The 14,323-nt window shown below is 46.2% G+C and overlaps 4 protein-coding genes across 4 annotated transcripts; all 4 read left to right on the top strand.

Annotated features, from left to right (window-relative positions):
* Positions 1 to 1,767: 1,767 nt before the first annotated feature.
* On the top strand, positions 1,768 to 3,093 carry BGZ61DRAFT_285851 (uncharacterized protein; the record flags this gene model as incomplete). Its single annotated transcript, XM_046238513.1, has 2 exons — positions 1,768 to 2,854; positions 2,906 to 3,093. Coding segments are annotated over 2 exons (1,275 nt in total), but the record flags the coding sequence as incomplete, so codon positions are not given.
* Positions 3,094 to 4,124: 1,031 nt separating this feature from the next.
* BGZ61DRAFT_594861 (uncharacterized protein) lies at positions 4,125 to 4,601 on the top strand (the record flags this gene model as incomplete). The annotated part of the gene is made up of 1 exon (XM_046256872.1): positions 4,125 to 4,601. One exon carries the CDS (start codon positions 4,125 to 4,127, stop codon positions 4,503 to 4,505), a length of 381 nt encoding a protein of 126 aa, XP_046094004.1. The 3' UTR covers positions 4,506 to 4,601.
* A 6,164-nt stretch (positions 4,602 to 10,765) lies between these two features.
* On the top strand, positions 10,766 to 11,062 carry BGZ61DRAFT_374295 (uncharacterized protein; the record flags this gene model as incomplete). The annotated part of the gene is made up of 1 exon (XM_046242322.1): positions 10,766 to 11,062. A coding segment is annotated over one exon (297 nt), but the record flags the coding sequence as incomplete, so codon positions are not given.
* Positions 11,063 to 11,183: 121 nt separating this feature from the next.
* BGZ61DRAFT_487301 (uncharacterized protein) lies at positions 11,184 to 12,291 on the top strand (the record flags this gene model as incomplete). The annotated part of the gene is made up of 4 exons (XM_046249953.1): positions 11,184 to 11,324; positions 11,566 to 11,670; positions 11,855 to 11,880; positions 12,039 to 12,291. 4 exons carry the CDS (start codon positions 11,184 to 11,186, stop codon positions 12,289 to 12,291), a joined length of 525 nt encoding a protein of 174 aa, XP_046094002.1.
* Between the last annotated feature and the right edge of the window lie 2,032 nt (positions 12,292 to 14,323).

Raw genomic sequence — 14,323 nt, 5'->3', positions numbered from 1 at the left:
TATCCTCTTCCAGATCCCATTATGCAACCGCTTCTGCACAGCATAACGTCAGGTGTCATGTTCTTTCCAACGGACCAATCTGGTGCGCCGCTGACTCTGACGTACCATTAGGCCAGTGCCGCTTACTCCGGTTTCCATAGGCCTACGCCTTAATCGCACTCGTCTCCATCATGGCTTGTCTAGTGCATGGCAGCCTATAGGGGTCACTGTTGCAAAACCCAAAACGCACGCTCTAACATGTGAAATGGATCTGCACGGACATCTTGTGAGCCCCTCAGTACATTGGGCGATGTATCTTACGAACGTGATTCATTCAATTCTCGTTGCTGCGGTAGATGCGGCAATAGCAGCGGGACCGCAGCGGACCAGTCTTCGGCGCTGCTAACTCTGTGTTCTAGCAGTAGCCCTGTGTGCTGCCAGTGGTTAGGAAACCTATGGCAAGGTCGACAATTTAGAAAGTAATGCAGATGGTTTGCCTTGAAATGTCTTGAATTTATTCTATCGTGCTTCTATGCTATGTCTAGCGATTGCTCACAAATCTGACAAGTGGATCTAACTCTCGTCCCGTACCTTCTTGGCTGCTCCCTCTGTCTTAACGAAGATGAACCTCTTTGCGATGTGCAGAGGGCTTTCGGCTGGAGGATCGCTGGTATTCGCACGTCGGCTTGGCTCGGCTGAGGAAATGTTCGTGCGGCTGGCTGCTCATGCTCGGCATTATTCTCGTCACCGCCTTGTGATAACAGCACCACAAGCTTGGGCCATGCTTACGGCGTATGCATTATATTTATCACCTTGTTCGACACCCTCATAGTCATGCTGGTCGCAATCCTCATCTGGCGTCTTCCATTATAGGTCGTGTTCTTACCAGCCGAAGTCTTTGTTATTGTCGACGGTTTGTATCTTTCGTCGGCCATCAAAAAGATGCCAGATGGCGTATGGTTTATACTGTTTATTTCGGCGCTTATAGCTGGCATGTTCTTGCTGTAGAGGTTTAGCAAGGAGAACCAGTGTCATACTGAGGCAGACGACTGTTTCCAGCCCTATACTCTCGTTATAAAGAATAGGGGGTAAGTTGGCGCTGATACTTCGGTGGGGCGGTGACCTACTCTCTTCCGTCAGTGGCTTCGGCATCTTCTTTAACAAGACTGGCGTTCTTACCCCGAGTGTCTGCACTTACTTCGCCTCCAAACTTGGCGCCTAGACCGATGTCTCCGTGTTCTTCCACCTCCACCCCGCCAAGACTCCATCCGTCTCCGACGAAGAGCGCTACCACATCTCCCGGCTCGCCAGCATCCCCGGCTGCTACCGTTTCGTTGTCCGCCACGGCTTTTATGGACGAGGTCGTCAGCCCGGATTTGGGTGTGCTGATTTACGAGTAGGTGCGCAAGTTCGTCGCGCACCAGGTCGCTGCAAAGTCCGTCGAGGCGGGCTTACGTTCGCAGCAAAAAGCCCCAATCAGAAGTCACCACAGGTCCGCGCTTACGGGAAGGGAGGAAAAGTCGTGAACCTTTAAAGTCCTGCTTTCCAGGTTGTCATCACATGGGCTTGCATTTTATCTACCTAATACTTCTACATATCCTTTGATTGTTCATTTCAGAAGACAAAAAATATCGCACCTCACCTTGGTACTTCCACTCCAGTTAATGCCTCTGTCTTTTGCATTATTCCACAGATTGTTCTCGCCCGCTGCATCGTCGATTCTCTATTAACACTACACTTTCCCCTCCAGTGTTCCACCCTTTAATTATGGACGCCAGAGAACCCGAAGCTAGGGAGCCCAGAAACAAGCTGATTCTCCTATGCGATGGAACATGGTGCGGTAAAGAGGCCGGCACAGAAACTAATATCCATCTACTCGCCGAAATGGTCGGCATCCGCGTGGACTCGGAGCTCTCTATACGGAGTACCGATACTGTCAAAGCCCGCTATGCTGACGGAGTGGGCTTGGGCAGCACATTTCTGCACAATCTCTTCGAGTGCGCGGCCGCCGTTCAAGTTAATGAGGAGTGCGAAGCGGCGTATCAATACATTGTCGAGAACTATACGCTACAATTCGAAATTTGGATGTTTGGTCTGAGTAGAGGAGCTTACATTATCCGGTCTGTCGCGGGCATGATCAACAACTGCGGTATTATAAAGCCTACGCTTGATAGACATGGAAACATTAACCGTACCATTACGACTATGAGATGCAAACGAGTGTATAAGATATACCGCTGCCCAGAGGAATGGGCCCATCCTCAATCTGACGACATAAGAAAACTTCGTATAAGGAACAGCCATAATGTTAGAACACCCGTCAAGTTCATAGGCCTTTTTAACACAGTAGGAACCCTAGGTATTCCGGAACTGATTGGCGGCGAAGGCCTCGTATGGCGAGATAGCTTCCACGACCAGAGTGTATCCGGTATTATGGAGAAAGTATACCATGCCATATCTCATCACGACAGGCTATCCGCATTTCGACCTTGTTTGGTGAATCGAAGCGTCAGATCTAAGACAGATCCCAAATTTGAAATCCACCAGAAGTGGTTTCCTAGGACGCATTACGACCTAGGTCGGCAGAAGTTTAAGTTCTTTCGAGCGGGCACTAGTCTACCTCAAGCAGCGGTTACAGTACCACTAAACCTACTTTCTGGGACGGTCCAACCGAATACTGTACTATCCGACCTAGTATTGAAGTGGATGTTGGAGAGCATTCAGCACGAAGACCCCGACGGCTTAGTAATTCCTGATATCAACGAACAAATTCAAGCAGTCATCGACAGAATACGACGAGGCAAGGATGTCGGAAGCGGCGACGTGTACGATCACCTACTTCAATACATTCCTTTTGGCTATGTTATCCGCAGCAGTTACTTTATAGTGGGCGGTTTCTTGCCCTCAGTTGCGCGGAAGTTCAGAGAAACGGTTCAGGGGCTTGTTGGGGTCAAATATATCAAAGATATTCTCGTGGGGTGCAAGCCAAGGTGCATTCTTAGAGGAACTGAGGACGTCTACCATTACAAGGACCCTGATCCTTCTCTCGGTGGCTTGAGTATCAGAGACTTGGCACAGTTGACCGGTGGTAGATATCCGTCGACAACGTACGAGGAATTTGTGGTCAATCAACTCGACACGGCCTTGATAAGAGGTGGGGTAGAATTCGAAGCCCGATTCCAAGCGGAGGGACTTTGGACTATTTTTCTGGAGCCACAGCCATGACTCTTGGGGTATCTGGATGTATTCTGCCCAACTTGTTGAAACCTGAAAGGTTCCAGCAGTCGGGAGAGCAAGCGGTAGCCCGTTAAGCAGCCGTGCGAGTCCAACAGCGGCCGGATCTACGAAGAATTGTCAGTGTATTTCTTAGACTAGTCGCGTAACTTTCTTACCACTGTCGAGATTTTGTCGCTGCGAGGTGGACATTAAAATGTCTAAGCTGTCCCCTATGTCTTCAAGCTTCGTCAGGAGGGTCAATTCGCCAATAGCATGTTGGTAGACCTTGTGGTTATAAGGTGTCACACTGAGTGGATAGGATCAGGATGATGATGATGAAAGCTCTTGATTTTCTATCTAACGAAGGGCTAGGGATCGGTCTTATAGATGAAGATGAGGGCGGCCTCCGGCGGCCTCCGGCAGCCTCCGGGCCCGAGGTCCGGAGGTCTGAGACCGGAGGACCCACCTGCCGAGGGTCTGAGACCCGGTCCGGATCGGATTCCTAGCAGCCGGTCTGGAAGCTGTTCCAGGCATCGTACGATGATCCCAAAATGTGACATAAGGAGAGCTCCCTTATAGTTATTAGGAAGGAAAGGGCGAATACCAAAGGCCTTAAAAGAAGTCGTCCCCGCCCGGCATACAGACTTTCCATCAAGCCCCTTTCCTAGCCTTCTTACAGTCTTCGTGTAATATAACGGTGATCCAGCGGCTAGCTAAAGCGCTTTCCTTTCCAGAACATGAGAACAAGGGAGTGTGGATGCAGTACTTGTCACATGCGCAGACTGAATTACTGTCTCGAGAATACTCTCCAGGCGAGCACGCTGTCAGACGAATAGGTCTTAGGAAGGATATCACATTTCGGGGTCATCTCCTAGACAACGCGACTTTCCTCTCTTTCTCCTCTTATCTCAGACCACATCGCTGGCCCTATGACCACGAGAACCGTCCGCTTACCAACTGATCTTCTTCCCCTCGACCCTGCCGGTCGAGACCGCACCGGCGTCGTCGCCGGCCTCCTGCAGAGCCTCGCCGACACCGCACCCGACGACGTTGTCCTCGACTACATGCTATCGCGCCTCGGCACCGAGAGCGCGCGCGAGAAGCTCGGCGGCTTCGCCATGGCTAGCCTGGGCGTCTCGGACCCGGAGACGCCGGGCTTCTGGAATCTCGTCAGCTTGCGCCCGTCGTACTGGAACGCCTTCCTCGAGGGTCTACGGGACAAGTACGGCAGCTGGGAGGGCTATGTCACCAAGGGCCAGGGCTTCTTAGAGGTGGACCTAGAGATGATCAAGAAGAATCTGAGGTCGTAGGCGGACGGTCGATGTCGCCAGCGGCTTTCAGGAGAGGAGGGCTACATTTAGGACGTGAAACCGAGATAGACTAAGAGTTACTGACGTTGAAATGAGAAGATCAGGTTGCTTATTTCTCACTAAGTGTGCAGTAGGGAACTATTATTTATGTATTAGTTACAGGCACGATCTCTGTGGAATGTTCCATCGTCTTCCACACCTTGCTGCCCACTTGGTCGCCTCACACTTGTGATCTCCAACAAAACCATCTAACAACAAACAACTCCGACTTCACAAGTTTAATCAACCATCAAACCTACTCCTAAAAACAAAATCTATAGAAAGCATTTATATAATACAACCGATCGTTCTAAATCAGTAGAAAAGGGAGAATGCGGCTAACGCTCTTGCTATGTTGCTCTAGAGCAATAATAGCGGTCCTATGCAGCAGAGCGGATGATGCGACCGGCTTATAGAAATGAAACTTAGGCTGAAGAGGAAATGAGGAGCGATAGAAGGGGCAGAAGTTAAGAGTACAAGTTCACAAGGGTGGATCGACGTTGGGCGGTAGGGAGAATGTATATAAGAAAGGTCATGTGACGTGGCGCTGGTAGCGGGGGGCGAGGGCACCTTATTTAAATGGGCGTGCCGGTAAATCCAGCAGGTGCAACAGCAACTTTGCGCTTGAACGCCGCATTGAAGAGGATTTTATAAGGTTCGGCCCGCGCCGCATGCGGGGATTATTTGACTTTTGCTTAATAGACTATATAAGATGTTAGCACGACATCTGTTGAATGATGACCCTGTATGACGAAACCTCGGATAGATTGATATCCTGACCTTAGTCAGAAGGGGGGGTATGAAAACCCCTCTTCCGGCTGATCCGGATGACGAGATGGACTAATCATCAACATCATCATCACTGCATTGATCCTTATCCATCGATTGAATTGTCCGTAACGGATCCATCAACCTAGCTCAAAAGTGTCACGATCTGTGTCATGACCAGGGCAAGGCCAGGCGGTCAGGACGGGCAGAATCGGGAATGCGAACCAATGAGAGTGGATCACGCTCGACCACCGTGGGACTATAGAGATCCAATGGCGATCCACTGGGAGATCACAACGGATCACCAGTACGGCCTCATAAGCCATGGTGACCTTGCGGAATATATCCCTTTGACTGTGCTAAGGCTACACTTGCGCTAGTAGCAGGGATTCCAACCAACGAAAAGGAGAGTACGATGAGGTACAAGAGGTCCCACCTATTTTGTGAGGCGCTAGAAGTCGAGATCTATATCGAAATACATAGCCCTCCGCATAGCCACCTAGCCTTTTGAAGTCAACCAGCGTACCGCTGATCTTCCGAGCCTCTATGGGGACTATGGGTCAAGTGTAGCCTTACCACAGTTAAAGGGATAGTACCTTTAAAATTTCTTTTAGACCTGCGTACGCTCCTCAGTTATTAATACAACTTGATTACCTCAATCACGCATAACTGCTACGCATCACTATTGATTGACTATTATCAAATGTAATACTTTGTTACGGCTTGGTCCTCCGGACAGCGATAGGCTTAAAGGAGCAGCTAGTGTGCTCAGTAATTACGCAACAGCGATTATTAACCAATCTTTTGCCCTATAGTATAACGGTCTTGAGAAGTTGGCTGGGGTAATAAAGGGGCCTTTAAGAGATCCGGGAAGACCGAACTATCTAGATCCATCGTAAATGAATTGGGCACCTGTGGAGGGCCCATTACTCAGGGTTACCATATGGTACTCGTCCCAGCCGGCGCAGAGTGGTTTAAACCATCCGATATAACACCACTTATCCCGCTCTGGCTCGTTATACTGATAGCGGACGGACTAGATCTATCCACCACGTCCTCGTTTGCGAGAAAGGCCGTCTGATACTCAAATCCAGTCAACCGTTCAATAGTTCAAAACTATTATCGAGGGTTTAGCTCAAGGGCATCTCGTTCCAGGATGGCGCAAATAGTAAGGCGTATTCTAAGGCTATAGATTACGGCGAATTATTATAATAGAGGATATTGAGGTTTATTGTTAAGTCCGGCTCGCAGAGAAGGCCCTTAAAGTCGAATTCGATATTAAAGGCGGCCATTAATAGCGCTGTCTGCAGGCTGGTACTTAGCTCGAGGCCGCCTAAGGTGCGCGCCTTCGGCTGGACCAACCCGTGCTACACCCCTCCCTATCCCACGGCTAGTAATATACTACTAAAGTTATAATTTAAGCTGTAAATAGGCAAACCGGCTAGACTGGGGTATAGACTATAGATATAAATAGGGGGGATGTCTTATATAATAGGGGCATTCGCAGTAGCAATTATCTGTATTATACTGCTATTAATATAGATAATAGTATTTGCCAGCAGTCTCATAGAAGTAGCCAGCACGTTGAATATAGCTAGATTAGGTTCTATAATGCTATTCTTATAAGCTCGGCTCTGGTTAAGAATAATACTACTAGCAGACTCATAATAATTTTGAGAATATAACAATAGGGGTAAGGTCTGGTATAGCATCTACTTGTAATATAGTAGTATATTACCACAGACAAAGTATCGTATGCATTCGGGATACTCAAAAGGTTTCTCCTTGATGTAGAAGCACTTATGTCGCTTAAGATTGTAAAATCGGGCGAAGGAGTGCTTGCAGGTGCTACAAACATACAGGCAAGGCTTATCCGCCTTGATATTGGCAGTGATTGCAGACGCTAGCATAGTCAGTACGCAGTATCAGGGGCTATAAGAAGCAGTGCCGGTAATAGCAGGATTGCTTACCAGAGTTGTTGGGGGTGGAGGGCGTGCTGCCGACGGCCGCATTAGACGAAGGGGGATTGGATATTATAGTTGAAGAGCATGGACCCTGACGCCAGAATCCTTTATTTACTGTAGCAGGTATTGCAAACTCGCGCGAGTTTGCCCGGGAGTCGGGAGGGCTAGAGGCGGCGTGCCGTCGTTGGTCGGCGATGAGCGACATCAAGAGAGATTGGCGGGGAGAATAACGGGCTTATATATCGATAGACGTAGGGGCGGCTTTTGGGTGAAGGAGCAATAAATAATACCGGCCAAAACGTATCTTGACCACAGCGCGACGTTATTGTATCCGTATAATAATTTTGCTGTCGATGGTTTGCGTATATGGTCGAGGCTGCAGTCTGTCTGTAGACATGGTCCAGGCTCTTCCCGGAGCAGTCAGTGGCTCGTTTCGCCGCGACCACCTGGGTGCGAGACTTTATTTGGACACTAAAATCTTAGTCAGGTCTTTCGGCACGAGGTTAAGATTCGGGTTAGCGTTGCGGCTGACACCCATATCAGTCACGGCAAATATGACGTTGGCATTGCAGGTCTGTCGTGTTCGGGATTCTCGCTCCTGCACAATCTCGGAAAGTAAAGTCCAAGTCGAACTTCACCGTTCTGAGTGAAGTAGTAGCACTTAATTTTGCCGCCAGCGTGGTCCCTCCGCCCGAGTACCTAGGCCATTGCTATCTGTGTGACAGTTAAGACATTTCCAGCTTGTTCGGAGTCTGTGTTTTGTCCCATGATTCGCTGCCGACGAGGCGCAAGTATGGCAAAGGGCGCTTATGGACCGGGCGGGTGCCTGAGTTTGGTGTGTCTGAGTTTTTGGAGTCAAAAGGTGACGGGGCTCGTGCATGGGTGGCCCCAAGCCAAGCCATCGTGGGGGAGCGAGTGACCGCCGACGCAGACCCTCTTCCGAGCCCCACTAGCCGGCGAGAATGGATTTACAAAAGCAACTTAGAACTTATAGACTACAGTATGGACAGTAGAGATAATTACTTTCGTGCCTTCTAAACTACAGAGAATATGTTCCTAGTGCTCGTTTTGCACTTTGGCGTCGGGTGTAAGATGCGCAGTGATTGAAGATCTCTGTCCCGGAGGAACCGCCGATGTTGCTAGTGACCTTATAATACAATATAATACAATTTATTAATGCCCGGCGGCTTAAGCGGAAAGGGCACTAATTACTAATATACATGTATATTGCCCAAATTGTGTCCTGGTCTCCTTAAGCCAATACTGTGTCCTAACCGGTGTCCTTATTTCCTTAAGCCCATGCTGTGTCATGCATTGCTCAACTTGAGTCCTTGTCCCCTTAAGCCCATACTGCATCTGCTCCTCGCTTATGCTTTCTTGCCCGTTCTGTCTCTGCCTGTGGATTCCCGTGGTTTGGTAGTATTATTACGAACTAGCTTCAAGGCTATTCTTTAAGTGTTCAGTGTCCTATCTACGGCAGCTGAAGCGGCGGCCGCTGCTTATGGCACGGGGTGAAGGTTGGAGTTAGGTTGGAAATAGGGAGTTAGTGGGGACGGGGAGAATCTATGTTTAAGCTGGGCGAAGTTGTTGCGAGTCGCGCCCGTGAAAGGCTATCTACAGAGGACCTCTCTTTCTGCCTGAAGAAACGCAAACCAGTGTGCCGGATCCATTAAGCATTAGTGTTTATATCTTGAAAGAACTGATTATCCGGGAATAGAGGAATAAATGGGGCCCCCGACCAGCGAAGCCAGACTTTATCAAGCTTATATTCTTTAGTGAATTGCTAGACGGCCCAGTACCTTTGAGATATAGGTGGCTCCGGAGTTATATCTTAAGCAGCATTTATAAGCTGACAAGTGTCCTTAGATTACAATCTCAGCTTAGAAACCATAAATATAATTCATATGGCTTCTGCGTTAACATTCGAAGACGTCTAAGTATAGACCTGCTCTTAATACAGAAAGTGACCAGGTGCACACAATATCGCCAATGATGAGATTATCCCTTGCACAAGAGATAAATGCCCAATGGAATAGATGGAAACGATTTAACTCTACCAAAACAATATCGCCCAGTGGAAGTTAAAGAGCATGACGCGATAGCGCTCGGCGAGGGCGGGTTACACGGCGACGTGCGAGGAGCGAACATGCCTGAGACGACCGTCAAATACAGTAAATTTAAATACTAAATTCCCTTATTAAAAGTTAAAAGTAATTATAAGAAGAAAGTAAAGAAACTAGTAGAAAAGGTATTTTTTCTAGTAATAGAAGAAATTATAAGAGTATATTATTAGTATATCCTTTTAAAATTACAGTTCTACTAAAAGTAAAAGTAAATATAAATAGGTTAAGTTTCAGTCCCTTTTCTTTTATAATTATAATAGAGCTTAGAGAAATTAGCAGCTAAGTTTAGTTAGATTATAATAGCTTAAATAATATAGAAAGTCTATATTAAAATATAGACTCTCTATAATTAACTCTATATAGATACTAACCTGAATAAATTACTATAGAAGTTACCTTATTAGATAACTATATAAATATATATACTGCCTAATAATAGCTAGTTATTCTTTATATTCTATTATCTTTTCTACAAAGCTAGCCTACTATTATAGAATTATCTTTACTTTCTCTAATTCTATTAGATATTTAAAGAGACCTAAAAAGCAGTTAAATAATATATAGGCCTATTTAATTGCCAGTTCTGTTATATAATTAGAGATTATATTATAATTACTTTTAACAGTAGTTAGAGAAACAAGGTCGGCACCTATAATTACAAGAAGTCTTAGTACTAAGAAAAACTAATATTCTTCAAGATTCAGTTTTAGGCGCTGTACTTTTCGCTACCAGAGGATAATATATAAATTCCATAGCAGTCGATTTGTAACTATAGCGTCCGGCACCCAGATATCGCGCCAGATACTATATTAAAGGATATGACCGTGGAATTCTTCCACTACTTGGAAAGCCCCAGGTGATTTTAATGCCAGACACCGCACCTGGCAGACGGGACAGACTACGAACCGCAGCGGAGACAACGCATCCTGGGCCTCGGAAAACGACCTCTTCTTGCTGAATACACCAGATATCGCCACAAATCCCCATGGGAACACGATAGACCTCGCCTTTGCAAATATTCCACTAGCCGAAGCCACAGTCGAGGACTATTTAGCCACCAGCTCCGACCACTTCACGCTTAATCTCACACTCCCGCATATAAAGCCAGTACCCATACAACCGGGTAAGGACCGACTGACAACTGAAGACGAGCTGAAACGCTTTATAGAGATTGTAGAGCTCGGATCGATAGGAATCCCTACTGCCGTCTTAACTACCTTGGAACTGGATGAGCTTGCATTTGCGCTTGTTCATCTTCTACAATTAGCTATAAAAGCAGCCGGCCGGCCGACCGACACGGAAAGGAGGACGCAGCGCTCCATGGTGGACCGAGGAGTGTGCTGGCGCCGCGGCTGAGTACCGAGCCATCAGAAGACTCTACCCGCTCGGGTTCGGCAAGGAGGTCCAGCTTGCCAAGCGGGAGTTCCGTAGCGTAGTCCGTCGAGCCAAACGGCTCTTTTGGCGGAATCTCATCGACAGTTTTTCAGACAGCCGCTCTGTACTCAAGGCCGTCCGATGGCTGAGATCACCGGGGACCTTCCAGCCGCCTCCACTACAAGTCGGCGATGAGGTCTTCGAAACTCAGCTTGACAAGGCGAACGCACTCCGGCGTGCCACTCTGGAGCGCCGGACCGCAGAGGACGATATTTTGCATCGTATATAAGGCTTCCACCACCTGGTGACTATCCTGGCTTGGTACCTGCAGCATGCTGACCTCAATCTACATATTGCCCTGACTGTCATGTCATAGTTAGGCTCAATATGCGATCCGGTCTCCAAGTACAATGGCATGTGTTGTAGGATCTCGTCAGTTCAGCCCGAAGGAAGTTCGACTGGCGGGCCTGCATGACGCGGAACAGCCTGAGGTCGGGACTGGAAAGGTGCTGGACTTCGAGAGTACTGATGCGAACTATTGGAGGATTGTGGTGGGTGATGGTGGGAGTAAGACTGGGTTATGGGCCGATGGGATCCATGGGCCATCTTCCGTCGTCGATGTCGTCGGATGAGATAGAAGGCGCCAACAAGTACAGCATTGAGACTAACGAGACTGCCCACGGCGATGCCGGCGATGGCTCCGATTGACAACCCTTGCTTGGGACCAGGATCCTCCCCAGGAATGGCCCGTGTCGGTTTCCTCGAAGCGGCCGATGCCTTACGCGTCATTAGGGCTCGGAGATCCTGGTGGTCGAAGCCGTGCGTCGGGGCCGTCTTGTTCGCCCCACCATCTGCCGAGCCGCCAACGACCGAGATAGTATCTATCGGAACAACGTAGTGCGTCTTGGAAGGATTATATAAGGCCTAAGGTGAGTTATAGCTGGTCTTCTTGCCTATGTCGAGGTTGTGCAGACCCTACTGCTCTGGGGAGTCACAGTCGTTGTTCAATAAGAAGAAACCACCGCGGATGAGTATCTGGGCCTTGTTGACGATATTGCAGCTTAAGCTATGATGTGGGAAGTCGCCCATCTTGTTGGAATCCGTAGGGTATATCGGAATCCATGTAAAGGTAGGAATTGTTAGGACGTAGATGTCGTCGAATCCCGCGTTTCCCTTCGCCTTGCCAGCGCCGCCATAGAGGTAGCTGCAAGATATTAGTGTTCCTGTCCCGACAAGCTCTGGTCCGAGAGACTCACATGTTATAGGATGACTGGTCATCTGGCCGACGAACTTGCGCACCTGCTCGCAAATCAGCACACCCAAGTCCGGGCTGACGACCTCGTCCATAAAGTTGTGGCGGACAACGAGATGATAGCAGCCGGGGATGCTGGCGAAGCGAGAGACGTGATAGCGTTCTTCGTCGGGGACAGATGGAGATCGGGCAAGGCGCCAAGTTTGGAGGCGAAGTGGGTGAACATGTGTCGACTGCGTCGCCTATGGTTTCTTATGCTTGGTTGAATGAGATTGGGCCGGGTCCGGCAAATTGTCTACCGATCCCAGACTTCAAGCAAAACGTTAATAGGCATTAACAAGAGCAAAGGAATGGAAGCACAGTGATGAACAGTACACACGGGATGGCAGATTGCTAAAATATAAAATCCAAATATTAATAATAGCACTTACCCTGAACAATGACACCACTTCCCTGTTATTGGGCTGTCCAATAAGATGGCGAACATGGACCTCAGATAACAAACCGCGTTACTCTGGCTAGTGGTCAGTCTCAATCAGCCGGTCCCTCTAGGCCTCCATCTTCTAAGCCTCCTATCCTTCAAGCTACCAAGCCACCGCCAATCCAGTTCCGCCCCGCACAGCCATGATATCGCCCTCGTCAACATTAACTGTGTTCTTAGGCTTGATCTAACCATACTCCCTCTCTCGGATATCAAAGTACCAATTGACGGGCATTGGAGTAAAGGAATTGAACCTTGAGGCCTCCTGGCGTTTCCCTATCTTCGTTTTGATGATCGGATTACGTTTCATGAATTTGGCTATCCAATGCACACCGACAGACCTTTCCTGGCCTGGCTGTCGTAAGACGGCAGTCACCGTGGCACGAATTTGACTGTGAGAAGGATTATAGCCCAAGGTTTCTTGTCGAAGTATCCAGGTGACTAATCTCAGACTTGGATAACAACTGGGCAGGCTGGGTCAGGGTGGTCCGCAGGTCAACTGGTCGAGGCAGTCGGCGACTGAGATCGGTGATTGAGAGTCGATTCAATCGCAATTCGATTCGATTTTCCGCGATCCCAATTCGATTAAGCTTTCAGTCGATTAAGTTAAATCGGACTGATTGGGAACTAGGGGGTAAAATACCTATAACTAATTTAATATTTTATTAGCTCTATAAATCTCTTTACTAGATTCTCTAGCTTCTACTTTCTTAATAGATCTCTTAATAGCCTCTTGAGCTATACTTTTATTTACTTATTTTAATATTTTTAATTCTATTAAGATTTAATTTGTATTATATTTAATCTCTAACTATAACTTAAGTTTAATATTGTTTTCTTATTAGAAAGTAAAACTAGTAGATTAAATAGATTTTTTTTTAATAATTAAAATTAAATTAATTAGAAGCTTTTTTTTATATTATATTTATAAATTATATAGTAAGAAGAATTAGAGCTAGTAGTAAAATTATAATTTTAAAATTTATAATTTAAAAATAAAAAAAATTAATTTAGAGGTATTTTAATTTTACTTCTATTATATTTAGAAAAAAAAAGATAATTCTATTAAATTTCTATTTTATTACCTCTAAAAGTAGAAATATTAAAAAGCATCTTAATATTTATAAATCTAATAATTAAACTTTATATAAGAATTTCTTATTTTTTAATATTAATATAAACTTTATTAATTATAATTAAAAATACTAAAAGTTATTTTTATTACTAAATCTATTATTATTAAGATATTATAATAATAACCTAGCTAATAAGATAGCTAATATTCTATTATTTTAAAAAATTAAAAAGTAAATTAGCTATTTTACTCTTAATAATATTTTAAATAATAATATAACTATAGAGTTTCTTATAAAAAAATTTAATTTTAATAATAAGAAATAATACCTAAAATATACTCTATATATTTTTTATTAGATAATATATACTATACTATACAGTAATAAGATTAATATAGAAATAATTACAACTACCCCTAAGGAAATCAGCAATAACATCAGCAACGAGGACAAGGGGGTTGCTATTCGTCGCGCCTTGCAATCCATAGATCAACATACAACCACGGACGAGGATAAAGATGACAATAATAATAAAGACTATAGAAGCAGTAGAAGTAATAAAAGCAATAAGGTTGGCAACGAGCCTGTTGTTATTAATCCTTTCGAGCCCATCGAGGCGAACTACTCTGTCCTATTTAGCGCTACTGCCCCCGGACTACAAGACTTCAGGAAAAATGGCCCAATAGGGAAACTTCACAATATGGGAGTTGCACTTCACCGAAGTTCACAGCTTCATGATCT

Source organism: Ilyonectria robusta (assembly GCF_021365365.1).
Source record: "Ilyonectria robusta strain PMI_751 chromosome Unknown BGZ61scaffold_70, whole genome shotgun sequence".
Taxonomy (NCBI): Eukaryota; Fungi; Ascomycota; class Sordariomycetes; order Hypocreales; family Nectriaceae; genus Ilyonectria; species Ilyonectria robusta.
This window is presented reverse-complemented; position numbering and strand designations above follow the sequence as displayed.